General features: G+C 47.3%; 1 protein-coding gene across 7 annotated transcripts in view; it reads right to left on the bottom strand.

Annotated features, from left to right (window-relative positions):
• Positions 1 to 14,740, bottom strand: part of TNS3 (tensin 3) — a 314,080-nt gene that overhangs the window by 15,114 nt on the left and 284,226 nt on the right. For all 7 annotated transcript variants that reach the window (XM_055293200.2, XM_055293206.2, XM_063609575.1 and 4 more), the window contains 7 exons: positions 14,447 to 14,618; positions 12,566 to 13,200; positions 11,803 to 11,889; positions 6,703 to 6,834; positions 3,392 to 3,487; positions 2,486 to 2,563; positions 1,615 to 1,692 (listed from right to left, as the gene is read on the bottom strand). In XM_055293200.2, the coding sequence (XP_055149175.1) occupies positions 1,615 to 1,692; positions 2,486 to 2,563; positions 3,392 to 3,487; positions 6,703 to 6,834; positions 11,803 to 11,889; positions 12,566 to 13,200; positions 14,447 to 14,618 (1,278 nt within the window). The remainder of the gene's footprint in view (positions 1 to 1,614; positions 1,693 to 2,485; positions 2,564 to 3,391; positions 3,488 to 6,702; positions 6,835 to 11,802; positions 11,890 to 12,565; positions 13,201 to 14,446; positions 14,619 to 14,740) is intronic.

Here is a 14,740-nt window from a genome sequence, read left to right as displayed (position 1 = left end):
TCACAATCCATAAAATAGGAAATCAATCAGCTTGATTTTATTAAAATTAAAAATTTCTGCTCTGTAGAAGAATGAAAAGGCAAGCCATGAAATGGAAGAAAATATTTTCAAAAGGACTAGTGTCTAAAATGCACAAAGAACTCCTAAAATTTAACAATAAGAAAACAAAAACCCAATTAAACAAACAAGCCAAAGGCCTGTATGGACCCCTCACCAAAGAAGATATACAGATGGTAAATAAGCATCTGAAAAGGTGCTCCACATCGTAAGTCATCAGAAACAATGAGATACCACTATGCTATTATTAGAAAAGCCACGATCCAGAACACTGGCAACACCAAATTCTGGTGAGGATGTGGGGCAACAAGAACTCGCATTCATTGCTAGTGGGAATGCAAAATGGGACAGCCACATTGGAAGACAGTTTGCCTCTACCTTATAAAACTAAACACACTCTTACCATACAATCCAGGAATGCGCTCCTTGGTATCTACGCACAGGAGTTGAAAACTTACATCCACTCAAAAACCTGCACATGGGTGTTTAGAGCAGCGTTATTCATTACTGCCAAAACCTGAAAGCACCCACGATGTCCTTTAGTAGGTGAATGGGTTACTAAACTGGTACATCCAGACAAGGAAATATTCGCTGCTAAAAAAAATGAGCTATCAAGCCATAAAAACACACATGGAGGAAAAACTTAAATGCTTATTACTGAGTGAAAGGAGCCAACCTCGAAAGGCTATGAACTGTATGGTTTCAACTATATGACAATACTGGAAAAGTTGAAAATATGGAGACAATAAAAAGATGAGTGGTTGCCTGGGGTTGATGGGGGAGGGAGAACGAATAGAAAGGGCACAGAGGATTTTTAAGGCAATAAAACTATTCACTATGATGCTGTAACAGTGATTACCTGTCATTATGCATTTGTCCAAACCCATAGAATGCATGACATCAAGGTGAACCTAAACATCAAGTCCCTAAACTGGGGACTCAGGTGACCAGGCTGTGTTAATGCAGGTTCATCAACCGTAACATGTGCACCACTTTGCTGGTGGATGTTGACAGCAAGGAGGCTATGTGTGTATATGGTGTATCTCTGTACCTTCTTCTCCATTTTGCTGTGAATCTGTCACTGCTCTAAAAAAGAAACTCTGAATACATTTTTTTTAAGTGGCCTGCTCTGTCTGGCGAGCTGGTTCTTGGGTGTTGCATGTCTCACTGGGGTTGCTGGCAGTGTGGGTCAAATCGTTGACTCATGTCAAGTGACTTGTTGAGTCATGTCTCTGGAACATTTTTACATTTACAGTTGCCGAGACAGATCACCCACATCCTGTCTTACTATATTTGCCCCCAAACTAAATCCAGGGCTTGACATTTATTCCACTGAATTTAGTCTTGCTCGAGTTAGACTGGCCCATGAAGCCCTTGTTGATGTCTCAACAACTGCACTCCCCCCAGCAATGTGCAAGCTTCTATAAAACGAAACCTCCTTCAAGGCTCACAGAAAAGAAAGGAAACCTGAATACTGAAAGCACAAAAGGAAGTTCTGTCAGTGAGTCCTTTTTCTCCCCAGTCACCAGATGTAGAAATGGAGCTGCATTTACTGACCTGCCCCCTGCTTCAACAGCTCAGCCGCTGAATTGGCTGCGGTTTGGGGAGAATTTTCTGCTATTTCCTCCAATGGATCTGTAGGAAGGGGCAAGAAAATACAGAAATGAGTCCTGCTCCTGACCAAGAATCCTCATGACAAAGTTAGACAATTTGATGACAGAATTCCTAGATGGTGACATGCAATGGTTTTGCAGTCAAGAGTTTCTCTTTGGGACAATAATCCAGCCCATAGAAACCATGATCACGCTCGGAACAAAAGTAGAGATGACAAGGCCTAACAAAATATTTTTCTAATCACTGAATTAGTCATATGAATAATGACACTTTGAAAAGTAAATCACATTTACCTATATATTAAGTTAGACCATTTTTATGTGAAGTTGTGACTGCTCAGGAAAGTGGGACACACGGTCACATCGCCCTGACATGCTGTGGGTGTTATTTAATTTCATTACGGATATTGTTTAACAAACATAAAAGTAAAAAGAACAGTGCATCCATCATCTAAGTTCAACAACATCAACATTTTGCCCATTTTGTAGAAACGTAAAAATTAAATGTCAATGACCCTGAAGCCTTCTTTGTCTGAGGGTTTTATATTTTTAAACTACAGAATCTTTGCTCTATAGAAATCTTTCATCAAAATCCATGATGTAAAGCTATCTGGGAGCTGTCAGTGAAACAGAATCTCCTCTTCTCTCCTTGATTTGGATGAACTCATTGGCCTTTTCTTGGGTTCAACCAAGAGAATATGAAAAAACTTCCAGTCTTATTATTTTTCTCAGTGGATCTTTAAGGATCTCTAAAACCGGTGGCCTTGACTGCAGACAATCTACACAGAGCCTGAGTAGCACTGAGGACCCCTTACCTCTCTCTGGGATAAGCAGCTTGCACGGCAACGCCAAGGGCGTGATGGAGTGCTGGCACACCAAGGCTGTCAGGCTCCCTGCAAAGTGGACAGACAGCAAACAAGAGTCAACAACCGCTGTAAGTGTTGTGTGCTCAGCCAATTTATCAGCTGGAATGAAACGGATGCAAAGGCTGAGCCCTTACCTTTTTAGCAACTGGTATGTTAGATTAGTGTGCAGCTTTGTGTAAAACTTCAAAGAAGTATAAAGTTCCACAAGATAGTTGGGAGGTAAGTAAATGGAACTGTTGATCATTCTTATCATGGACGCATCATTACCAAATTATAAAGACTAAAGCATACAGTTTGTCGGATCTTGAATCGGGAGGGTTGACATCAAGCCAACTCCAACGTTAACCGTATATATTTCCCCTGCACAATGCTTCTTAACAAAGCTCTAATTTAAACGATGATGCCTAAGGCTGCACTGTGCTTTGTGTGGATGGCTCAAGTCATCTTTCCAACAAGCTCATGAGGTAGGGAAGGCTCCCAATTTGCAGGGAAGGGAGGGTGCTCTGTTGGGAGCTCTGTGCTGTTCCTTGTGCTGTGGGATAGGGTCACACTGGAGCTCCAACCTTCTCAGGACTTATCTGCCTGCCAACTAGGACAGAATCTTTTTGACGTCTGTAATTCTTACTTCTGATATGGTGCTTTTCATTTGTTTGGTTTTGACAAAGCTTTTAAGAACACCTTCAAGTCTAGTTTATCTTAAAGATAATAATACAGATCTGCGAGATTTCAGAACTGGGGACTGAAATATGAGTAAACCACCACAAGAGTGATGGTCCCAAATCTCAGGTCAGTGAGCAGAGGGAATCCAGGCCTCATGAGTTCAGAACATTGACAGCAACCTCTCAAGCAACTCACCGAAATATGGTTCATTCGAGCACCCTTTCAACCGCACTCCCTTCGGGGTACACTCAATCAAAAAGTGCCGGACGAGTTCATTGGCCAAATCTCCAGCTGTGGCATGAAATTTAAAGAAAGAAGAATTTTTTGAAAATGGGAGCACGGGAGAATTCAATAGAGAGAACATAAAAGCCAGGAGCTACAGTTGAAAAGGCTCTTCTCTGAATATGAGTCCAGCCACTGCAAAAGAGGCTGCCAAGAACCATCTTCATCCTAGGAATGGTAGCCAGGCTGCAGGACAGCTGGATGAGCACAGGCTAGGCCAGATACAGGGCGGGAACCCTTGCAATGACAGTGTGGGGGCTGGAGAGGTCCCTGGGAGAGGCCCTCAAACATTCTACAAGAATCCCCAATGAAGGGAATGAGCTTGCAGCTAAGAAAGAGGATCATGAATCTCCAGCTGAATCCCCTCCCAAAGAGGAGAGGTGAGAAAGGCTCAGACACAAAATGATATCTATAATGAATCGCTAAAAAGAGCTGGAAGGAGGTCAGTCTTCTGGGTGGGATTTAACCAGGAGCCTGGATCTGTAAAACCTTCCAGAAAGCAAGCACTCAGCTGCACTGGAGCAGCACTCTACCACATTGCTATTAATAGTAAACAGTACATCTGCTTTAGGCCAGCCCATGAGTCCAAAGAGAAAACACATCATAAAAAGCCACTGAATGGCGAAACTGTCTGAGAGTGGAAAAGTACAAACAGCATAACCAAAAGAACAAGAAGTCACTGCCCTATGCTAATGAGTCCAACAGACCTTCACAGTGTGCTGTATTTCTGTGATCCAGGGCTTCCTTCATCACCCTCCACTGGGGCATGTCTGCCTAAACTTCTAATATTTCTGGTGTTGGAAACCTCCTGGCAGCAAGACCCAGTGGAGTTGGGCTTGGTCCCCAGTGCCTTGCCCACAGTAGGCTTCCAAAAGATGTTTATAAACATGACAAATATCACTGTGTCAGCATCTCACAAGGGCAGTAAAGCTTGCAGGAAAGGAAATGACCGGATTCCATAAAAGGCTGTGTTGAATTAAAGTGGGATAAGAACATATTGCCATTCAGTTGTGGGAGGAAAATGATGCCTGGCTTCCAAACTGAAGGGGACACCAAGCGTGGGTCTGGATTCCACTTGTGAGAAATGGCTCAGTGGGAAGTCCTTCTGGCCAGGGCTCTCTGGAGAACAGCATCCAGAACATCCCTAGCTGTCCCATCTCCAGTTTACTGGAGGTGGTATGGTGAATGGCTGTGGCTCTTTATGACCTGGTAAACTCTGCTCAAATCTGTCCTTGGATTGTGAAATCTGAATGTCAAATCCAGGGGCAGGATGAAGACACAGCAGCCAGATAAGATTTCACCCAGAGGCCACCAACAATGCTGGGTTTCCTCAAGTCTGCTATTCTAATATCCCCTATTTTGTTCCTTTCATCTTAAGATTGAGTCCAAAGTCTGTCAGAGAGGCAGGATGCACGCACAGAGGTAAAAACAGTTATATACTCTCATCTAGATTCCAAAAAGATAATGCATGCAGAAATGTCATTTGTCCTTGCTTTAAAACTTTACACGGAAACCAAGGAGCCAACCTAAACCATCCATCATTCCTGCTCTCCCAAAAATCTCTCATCTCTGCAGACTCGCCAGATGCTCTTGGTCCTGCAATCCTCTTTCCTACCATCATCATTATTCAGTTTCAGTCCTCAACAATCAGGCCTAATTCAGCTCTCCAACTACAAAAGCCCTTATCTCCACTCAGAAATAGCATCTTGTTGGGCTTCTTATGCTGGAATTCTGGATGCTAGAAGATTCTACTTTTCAAGAATTATCTGTTCTTTCTCCCCTACACAACGCCTTCTCTCTACTTCGCTTCAGGACAGTCAGTATCCACAGGCTTCGGGACTGAGCTTTGACTGAGCCCCGGGTCTTTCCCAGCCTCACTCCCCACCCCTTCCCTGTGCCAAAATGAACCCATCTATGTTTCCTGGAAACGCTACAGCCCTGCCTGAGGCTGGACCTCCTGGCAGCCAAATCATACATTCCACAGGGTGTAACTCCAAGGCAATTTTTTCCAGGAAGCATGAAGCGGAGGTTTCATCCAAGCATTTGGAAAAATCCTCTCAGGTATTAAGCACAGAGCATGAGTGAACCAGGTGGGTGTCTCACTTATTAACACAAGGAGTTTAAAATCCAAGCTGCTTCTGATTTCCCCACTCCTAGTAAGTCAAGTTGTCCTTACTGGGAACGAACGACCTGCAATGTCCCCTCAGTCCACAATTTCCATTTGGGGAGAAAGACAGAGTGAAAGAATAGCTTCCCTTTCCTTAGTCTAGTCTGCGGCATGGTAGCACACAAAGATGAGTATAATGGGGCAAAAAGGGCAGGGGGAGAAAAAAAAAAAGAATAAACTGAAAATCAAGTGTCCACCAACAATAGAATGGATCAATTGGCTGCAGGATTTTCGTAAGATGGAAAGCCAGAACTTCCAAAGAGAACGACAGCTACAAGCAATTTTAGAAATATGATCAGTGGATGCTGGTGAGGTTGTAGAGAAAAAGGAATGCTTTTGCACTGTTGGTGAGAGTGTAAAATAGTTCAACCATTGTGGAAGACAGTGTGGTGATTCCTCAAAGACCTAGAGGCAGTACCCAGCAATCCCTTTACTGGGTATTATACCCAAAGGAATAGAAATCCTTCTATTACAGGTTGGTGCAAAAGTCATTATGGTTTTTGCCATAACTTTTAATGCAAAAAGGATTCAGGCAGGCATAGTCCTTTACCTGCATTAGAGATCATCTCATGAGTCTAGGCTTATTCTAGTATCACTTTTAATCCATCTAAAAATACCCTACTGGGTATAGATACAAGAATAGTGCTCACAGTATGCTAGTTTTCATATAAAAATGTGTATTTGCCTGCATTTGGACAGGTAACCAGTGAAAAGACACACACGAATCTACTCCCTCGTCATGGGAGGTGACAGGGTGGTGAGGGGGGTGGAGCCGAAATGGAAGCAAAACGGGCTTAGTGGATGCCTTATCCTATGGTTCTAATTTTTGAACAATGAAATGGATTACCTATACGAAACAGAAGAAAATAAAATTAACAAATTTATGTTCTTTCTTAAATAAGGTGAAACTTTGTAAAATATACCTGAAAAAATAAATACTAAGAATAAAATTTGTGAGTATTGTTAAAGTCATCTTTTATTTTATTAGCCTAAAAATAAATCAACAGAGTTTCTCTGCGGATGAGCTGAACAGATCAATAGGGAGTGGGAACCTTACCTTTCTTGTTCAGCTGCAGGACTGAAGGTGGGGGTGTGGCCACCTTCATGGCCAGGCCATAGGCCCCTCGGAAGGAATGGCTGTCTCGAACGATGAATGAGCCCGGCTCCTTGTCCTTCAACATGGCGATGGCTGGAGAAAGGGAGAAGAAAGACAAGAACGTCTGCCAGGTGGACAAAGGTCTATGCCTACTCATAACCTTGGGTAGGTCCTCTTTCCCTTACTCTTTTTGCAAACTGGATCAGTGGGGACCTGGCTGGGATCCCCCTGCTTGGCTGGAAGAACTATGTGTCCATGCAGTTGAGAGACCTTCTGGGAGGTCTCTGTGGTGTCGTGTATGTTTCATGGGTGGGCCTCCCTGTTGAGGAGGCAGAAAAGACAGGAATATCCCTCTCTTTAGCTAGACTGAGGTGCCGGGCACTGTCCTGTGGGCTGCCCATGTTAAAACACAGGATTTTTGTTCATCCTACAACACCTGTGATGTCCAAATGATGGTCCCCACCTGACAGCCCAGGAAACCGAGGCTCACGCTGAGTAAGAAACAAGACCAGATCCAAATATACACAAAGGGGAGAAACAGAGAGTGGGAGGGAGGCTGTCGCAGCACACTCTGCCGCTGCTTGGACATTGCCCCCTGTGGCATTTTTCTTAAAGATTTTAGAACATGAGAACATGAACTCTTTCAACAGCATAAAAGGAAAGAAGTTTTTTTCTTTTTTATTTTTTGAGATGGAGTTTCGCTCTGTTGCCCAGGCTAGAGTGCAGTGGCATGGTCTCGGCTCACTGCAACCTCCACCTCCTGGGTTCAAGTGATTCTCCCGCCTCAGCCTCCCGAGTAGCTGGGACTACAGGCGCGTGCCACCATGTCTGGCTAATTTTTTGTATTTTTAGTAGAGATGGAGTTTCACCATGTTAGCCAGGATGGTCTTGATCTCCTGACCTCGTGATCCACCCACCTCGGTCTCCCAAAGTGCTGGGATTACAGGCGTGAGCCACTGCGCCCGGCCAGGAAAGACATTTCTAATTACACTTTCTGATGATTTAAAGGGCATACCCAAAATGTTACTGAAAATTTAATAGAAATTCCAAGATTCACCAAGGAAGTAACAAAAACCTGGCCTGCAGGTGGCCCCCTATCCCGTGGCTCCATGGCTGATGTGGCCAAATGAGCCCCCTGGATGGGGCTGAGGACACGTTCCCCATGTGCCTGCTAACCCAGGGCTTCGCACAGTGGGTCACCCAGCTTCCCTGGTGAGGCTGATAGGCATTCAGCTAATCAGAATCATTGCTTCAAAAAAATCTCTCCCCTTCATGGCCAAAATCTGGCATTTCCAAGAAGAAGAGGGAGTGGGTTAGGGTAATAGTAACCTCAACTTGATACTGCCCAGACAAGCCAGAATGTTCCCTGATAACTAGACTACATCTCAGAATTTCTTTTCTAGACATTTACTCTTTATTTTAAAAAAAGGGGGAAAACTGGGGATTTAGAGTATAAAGTTATACATAATTACAGCCATGGAAATGCTGCCTTTCTGGAATGCCAAAGGCTCTGTCTGGAAGTGATCAGGGCGCAGAACATGAACCAGTAAGTGGTGGGATGCCCCGGGCATGCCTCAGTAAATACCTCCATGGTGCATTCCTACAGAAGCCCCTCATGTGCCCCCAGGCCTGCTCGGACCCACAGCCAGGGCATCTGTTTGGCCATAGGATGAAACGAATGGTTTCTTTTACACATTTTTCAATGCCCTGCACCGTGGCCCTGTGTACAGGATGAGGGCAAGGGGATGAGCTCAACACGCCCCTGGGGATGAAGCAGGAGCTTCTAAACGGCACGCAGTGGGAAGGATGGGCAGGAAAACACAGGCAGGCTCACCGTGCATGCCCAAGACTGCTGGTAGCTACAGCCAGGCCTGCAGCCGCCCACGCAAGGGACCCGGGGCTGGGAGCGGGGGGCCCTCCTGGGGCAGGGCACAGGCCCTGGGAATAAACCCTGAATTCTGGTGCACGTTTTCTCACAGCATATTCTATAAACTTGGGGGCTGAACGTGCATGACATTTTTTCAATTTTTAATTTTTATTTTTTTGAGACAGACTCTCTCGTTCTGTTGCCCAGACTGAAGTAGTGACACAATCATAGCTCACCACAGCCTCAACCTCCTGGGCCCAAGCGATCCTCCCACCTCAGCTTCCTGAGTAGCTGGGACGACAAGTGTACACCACCACACCCCGCTAATTTTTAAAAATTTTTGGTAGACACTGGGTCTCACTATGTTGCCCAGGCTGGCCTTAAATTCCTGGACTCAAGTGATCCTCCCACCTCAGCTTCCCTAAGTGCTGGGACTATAGGAGTGAGTCACCGCACCGGGCCTACTTTTTTGTTTTTTCTAAGTAGAACAAAAGATCACTTACATTTTGTTTCAACTATGATATACCTCAGAGCTTTTCTTTTTGTAAGTCTTGGTTCTACTTCCCTGTGGTAAATAAAGTGTAGAAGCCTCACGGGACTGAGACTTTGGGCACATGTGGATGGCAGTGGAGGGAACACGGGCTTTGCTCCAACCAGTTCTCCCCAGGCCAGGAGGGAAACCCCAGCTTCCAGGCTGCAGGGGTGCAAGGGGGCTGTGCTCTCCTGCGCAGGCAATGGGAGTAAGAGGAGAATTTTAGACTCGCTGTTTTTCCAAACAGAAGTGGGCTGAGGAGCCTGGTGTGCTGAAGTTGGAAAAACGAGCGTCCACACACTGCACCCAGCAGCTGCGTGCTCCACCCTGGCACTGGCATCGCATTCCTCACCTGGAGACGGGGATGGGGGGAAGGGAGGCAAGTGAGTCTCCTCTCATCTTCTCACACTGCCTCACCCTGCATCTGGAGGAGCATCTGGAGAAGCAACACCCCAGAAGTACAACTGGGACAGTAGTAATTAATTTTGATTTTACTTTAAGGTCCTCTTTTCCTCCTGAGGTATTTTTACGTTAGCTTTAGGAAACCTCGAGGAATTAAGTATGTGACAAATTGCACACCCAAAGAGGCTACCTGGGTGTTTTTTTCCTCCTGCATCACCCTGAAATGTCATTGTAGCTTTTCTAGAAAAAGGCACATCTGACAGCTAAAATCCAAATAAATAACAACCAAGGGCAGCCTTCTGCTGTTTGGAGACTCTGACACAGGCAGTAGAAGGTTCGTCTGCACAGGTCTCTTCTATATAAAATATGTAGAAAATGAAGGTTATCCTTTTAGAGCTCAGCTGGAAAAACCAACACTCAATGCACATGTCGGCCATCCTGAGATGGGGTCCTCCCAGGAAACCTTCTACAATGTGTGCTGAAGACCAAGCACATGCCAACAGCAGCCCCTACATATACTGCACATCCACATCCACTTATCCTGCATCTACCAGGCGCCAGCAAGGGCAGATACCTTCCACATGGCACCGCTCTCAGCAACCCCCGACGGCAGGCTTGAACCTTGCTACCCTGCCGAGGAAGCCAGCAGTGCACTCCAACCCAAATCTGTCTGTTTCAGATCCCCCCTGCTACAATGACATTGCACAATGAGAGAAGGGGGCATCCAGCCCCACACATCGCCCTGCTCTAGAAGACAGCGCCAACAGAGTGGAAGGGTCTGTGCAGAATCTCTTAGGTGCTGGATAGGCACCTCTCAGTCTGGCCAGCTGGAGGAGGTGCCGAGGCACCGGGGGGCCACAGTCATCGGGATTCTTGAGACACAAGCAGAGCCTGGGTGGTGGCAACAGGCATACAGCATCCGGCCGCAGAGGGGCCCTCGGCTATGGTGAGCAGTGTTTCACAAAGGCCAATTCAGGGAAATGAAGGTCTTTCCAGGCCACGGGCTTTTTTTTCTCTCTCTTCCACTTAAAATGACAATCGCTTCTTTGAGATCATAAGAGATGCACATTCTTACCATTTCTATCATCTACATAACTGAATAGCAGAATTTCAGTGGAGAGCTGGACAGAGCTATTTTTCTGCCACTCAACTATTCATTTCTAGGCATTCCTGAGGCATCTTCACAAGGAGAGAGCTTGATTTTCTTCTGAAGTTAAGATAAAGAGGAACAGAGGAGCCAAGCGGGTCTCCTGCTGACTGCGGGCAGCTTGTCACTTCTCACCGCTTTAAACCAACCCATTCCCTCTCTCCCTCCAGCCTCCACCAGGTGGCCACCGGGATTCGCTTTGGTTCCTAGGAATCCTGACTCCGTCTTCCAGGCACTGGAGGCATGGCCCTGCCCTGCCTTGCCAGCCACACACCATCTCTTCCGAGGTATATCCCAGAAGCAACAAACTCTATGCACTGCCAAAGTGAGGTATCCAGAGGAAGGTACGCTCAGCTGAGACACAGCATCCAGGGAGGAAGGCCATCCCACAGCTGAGGGAAGCACCTTATGAATTCTGCTCATTGCCCAGGGGCTGTCTCTAAGCAAGGCTGCCCAGAAGAGCTTGCTAGCCTTCCTCTCCCACATCTCTTCTATTCATGCTCTGGTAAAAAGTAATGCTCAAAATATTCAAATATTCATTGCTCAAAATTTAATATTAATGATTTCAAATTTAAAAAACAAAAAGCCTGACATTGTACCAAGCAGAGAGATGCTCTGCCTGGTTTGTGTATGAGGCATGCGGTTAAGTCCACAACTGGGTCTCATTATTAAGTGTTTATGTAGGTGTTCACGAACGCAGTGTTCCTGAGAAGAGCAGGGCGTCTCTCCTGCTTCCTCACCCTGTCCTCTCTGGTTTCATGGAGATGCAGGAGAGTATGTCTCCTCCTCACAGTCAGCAGTTGTGGGCTGGCATCACTGGCAAGCCACTGGCTGGTGCAAGCAGCCAGAAATTACACCCTACACACTGGAATGCTCATGGCTGGGGCCCATTCCTCACCAACTCCCTCATTAGTAGTGAGTTTTCCCCTACAAAAACTAAAAGGTTGTAACATGTCCCCAGGAGGCATGGAATAATGTGTGGGCCCTGCTCAAACTCAATCCATACGGAGCCACGGCTGCCTGATGTTCCCACCGCAGGGCCCATCTTCACACAAGGCAGCGAAGCGGGCACTAGGGCAGATGCCCAAGGATGCCCTCATCCTCCCCACATACCTTGTTCTCTTGAAATATCCGCCTTGTACCAGAACTTGGAAGTGTCTTGAACAAATTTCACGATCACAAGTTTATCACCTGGACTATCTGTAAAGCAAAATTTAAAAACAGTGACCATGATGGGCACTCTTCTTCTTGCAACCTCTCATCTGCTGTGATCCCAGAAGTCCAAATTCCATGCCAAGGGCAAGCAAGCGAGGGATATTCTAAGGAAAGGGAACCCTGCCTTTGAAATGACTGAGTTGGAGGAGGCAGTGACTGTTTTATAACACAAAACAAAACAACAGGATGCTTGGATTGAGCTTTTGCAATACATTTTAAGAATACATAGGAAGGTAGCGAGGAAAGAGAGGGTAAGGTTGGTGTTGTTTAACCCATAGACCATATTGTTTCCTATACACTTGAAATATTTCATAATGACGTTTCAGATGAATTGATTTAATTTGACAAGGAATTTGTTATTTACAAAAAGCCATGTTCCCAAGTGAAACGGAAAGTAGAACCACTGCAAATGTCTGCACTTTCTACAACTGGAAGGAATCCAAGGTGGCCAAACACAGAAGCCAAGAAAACTGAATGAAAAGCCTGGGCCAGTGCTTGGCTTTGGATGAGAAAAATGGAAAAGTACCCCAACGGCTGTGGATTTTCTCTCCAGGTGCCCGGCCCAGCACTAGAGATGTGCCAGCTCAGCTGCAGGTCTGAACCCTTCCCTTCCCGAGTGAATGGACAGAGGGGCCCTTCCACCTGCTGGAAACACACCTACCTGGCAGAGGTGAGGCCGCTTCTGAAGCCTTGGAAAAGTCGGGAAGGACATTTGGGAAGGGGATACTGATGGTGCTCCCGCTGTGCGGGCTGGAGAAGCCACTGGAGGAGGGGGAGACTGAGCCCAAAGAACGATCCCCCTCTGAGGCCCGCTTCTTCTCAGGGAGGGGCGGCTGCCCGGGCAGGGTCACACCCTGGCCCTGCAGGCCTGGACTGTGGTGGCTGCTGTGTCCAGGCGCCACCGTGAGAAAGTTGTGGGACAGGAAGCCATTGTCGGCAGCACCGGTTGCTGTCAGCGGGATGCTGGGGGTCGGTGACACTCCATGAGAATTGACCATCAAGGCCCCCAGGTCCTCCTCGGGCGGATGGCCACCTCCCACTGTGACGGTGCCGAAGCCCAGGAAGGCCTGGCTGCTGGGAGGCGCCAGGGAGTCCGGTGGCTCTGCTAGGGACAGCTCATGGCTGTGGAAAGGAGCCTGGAGCTCTGATGACGGGAAGCAGGACAGCACTGGGGAGTCCTTCCTGGTACCGGAGAACTCAGTGCTGAGGGGACTTCCGGTGGGCCGGCCGCTCCCCAGCAGGGAGACCGTGGGCTTGGGGCTGCTCTCCACCCACTGGCGTTCTGCAGAAGAGGAGCTGTTCAAAAGACAAGCCGACCAAGACAGCATGTAAGGTACAAAGAGACACCTGAAGACCAGCAAGCGTCACCCACACGGGAAGACAGGGATGGGGAAGTGGGTGCTGAGGCCCTCCAGGCAGCACAGGAGGAATTTTCCAAAATATGTACACTAAGGCCCTCTCTGAGTTCACGCTGCCTGCCTTTCAAGCCCCCACTTCATGCCTGGATGCTGCAGCCCGCATGAGGGCACCCAAGGGAGCCGCCCCATGAAGGCCTCCACATGCGCAGATGCTGCTCTCAGCCCCTGCGCCCTCCCTCCTGCATCTTCACGGGGTCAAGGCCCTTTCTTCCTTTAAGACGCAGCTCAGCTGTGTACCCACTGGGAAGCCTTTTCCCAGTCCTTGCCCAGCACCTGCGGCCACAATACACATGTGCCTTCAGGAGTAGAAATGCCCTCCCGTCTTGTTCCACAGCACTAGGCAGGGATGCCACCCACATTCATCCCCCGCAGCGGGGCCGTTGGTTCACTGCGGGTCCCCTCCTCCTCGCAGCATGATCCCTCTGCCCCATCTCCTTTATCTGCCAGACACACTATCAGTCCTCAATCCATACTTGCTAGATGAACCAGCTGATTAACGGATACCACAAAGAATACTGGAAATTACCACCCACTTACGAGTACGGAAAGACAGCTAAAACCACACCACATGACACACATATTTCACTAGCAATGGAACACTCATGGGTACAGAGTTTATGTGTAATGTCCTTAGATGAGGGCTCCTCTTTTATTTTAAGGATAGCAGAGGTAGAATTTAAAAAGTTAAATAGGGAGCTATGTGTTCATACAACAAAGCATAAAGAAACTTATTCCTACTCTGGGCAAGAGGAATGGTCTCATATATGAATTTCCTCAGGGGTAGTATCTTTGTGAAGCAGAAATAGGCCATTTTTCCCTGTTAATACCCACCCCCTCCCACCCACGGGTCTTTCTGTTAACCAGAATCCCTCTAAGACTGATTTTTTCCTCTATTTCCTGTATGTCCCTATATTTTCTCATATGTCACCACATACACCTGTCCCGGGGGTAGCAGTGTTGTGCACACAGCCCTGGTCCCCTGCCCCGCCCCATCTTTAGGCCAATCTCTGCCTGGTCTAGCTTCAGCTTCTCTGAAGAGCAAGCCCCCGCTGGTCCCACACGCCTCTCAGCATTCTGGGTCTTTAAGGAGAACTTGTACCAAGTTTAAAGATCCATCTTCTTACCTCTCTCTCCTCTGCCCAGGGCCGTTGCTGGAAATGGTGCAGGAAGAAGCAAAAGCCTGCTGAAAGGAGGGCGTCGAGGACGCGTCAGCCCGGAGCATTGTGGATTTGGGTCCGATGGGGCTCTCTGACATCCCCACAGCGTGAGTGAGCGTCTCAGGGCAGCCTCGTGGTTCTGTAGCGGGAACACAGAAAGCAGAGAGACCTCGGTTGTATGACTGGAGAAGTCATAATCTCTGCCGCTTTTGCATGTTCCACAAGAAACAGTGTTGACTTTGAGGCTTTCTGTCATCCATG

The sequence above is a fragment of the Symphalangus syndactylus genome, chromosome 9 (genome assembly GCF_028878055.3).
Source record: "Symphalangus syndactylus isolate Jambi chromosome 9, NHGRI_mSymSyn1-v2.1_pri, whole genome shotgun sequence".
Classification (NCBI taxonomy): domain Eukaryota; kingdom Metazoa; phylum Chordata; class Mammalia; order Primates; family Hylobatidae; genus Symphalangus; species Symphalangus syndactylus.
This window is presented reverse-complemented; position numbering and strand designations above follow the sequence as displayed.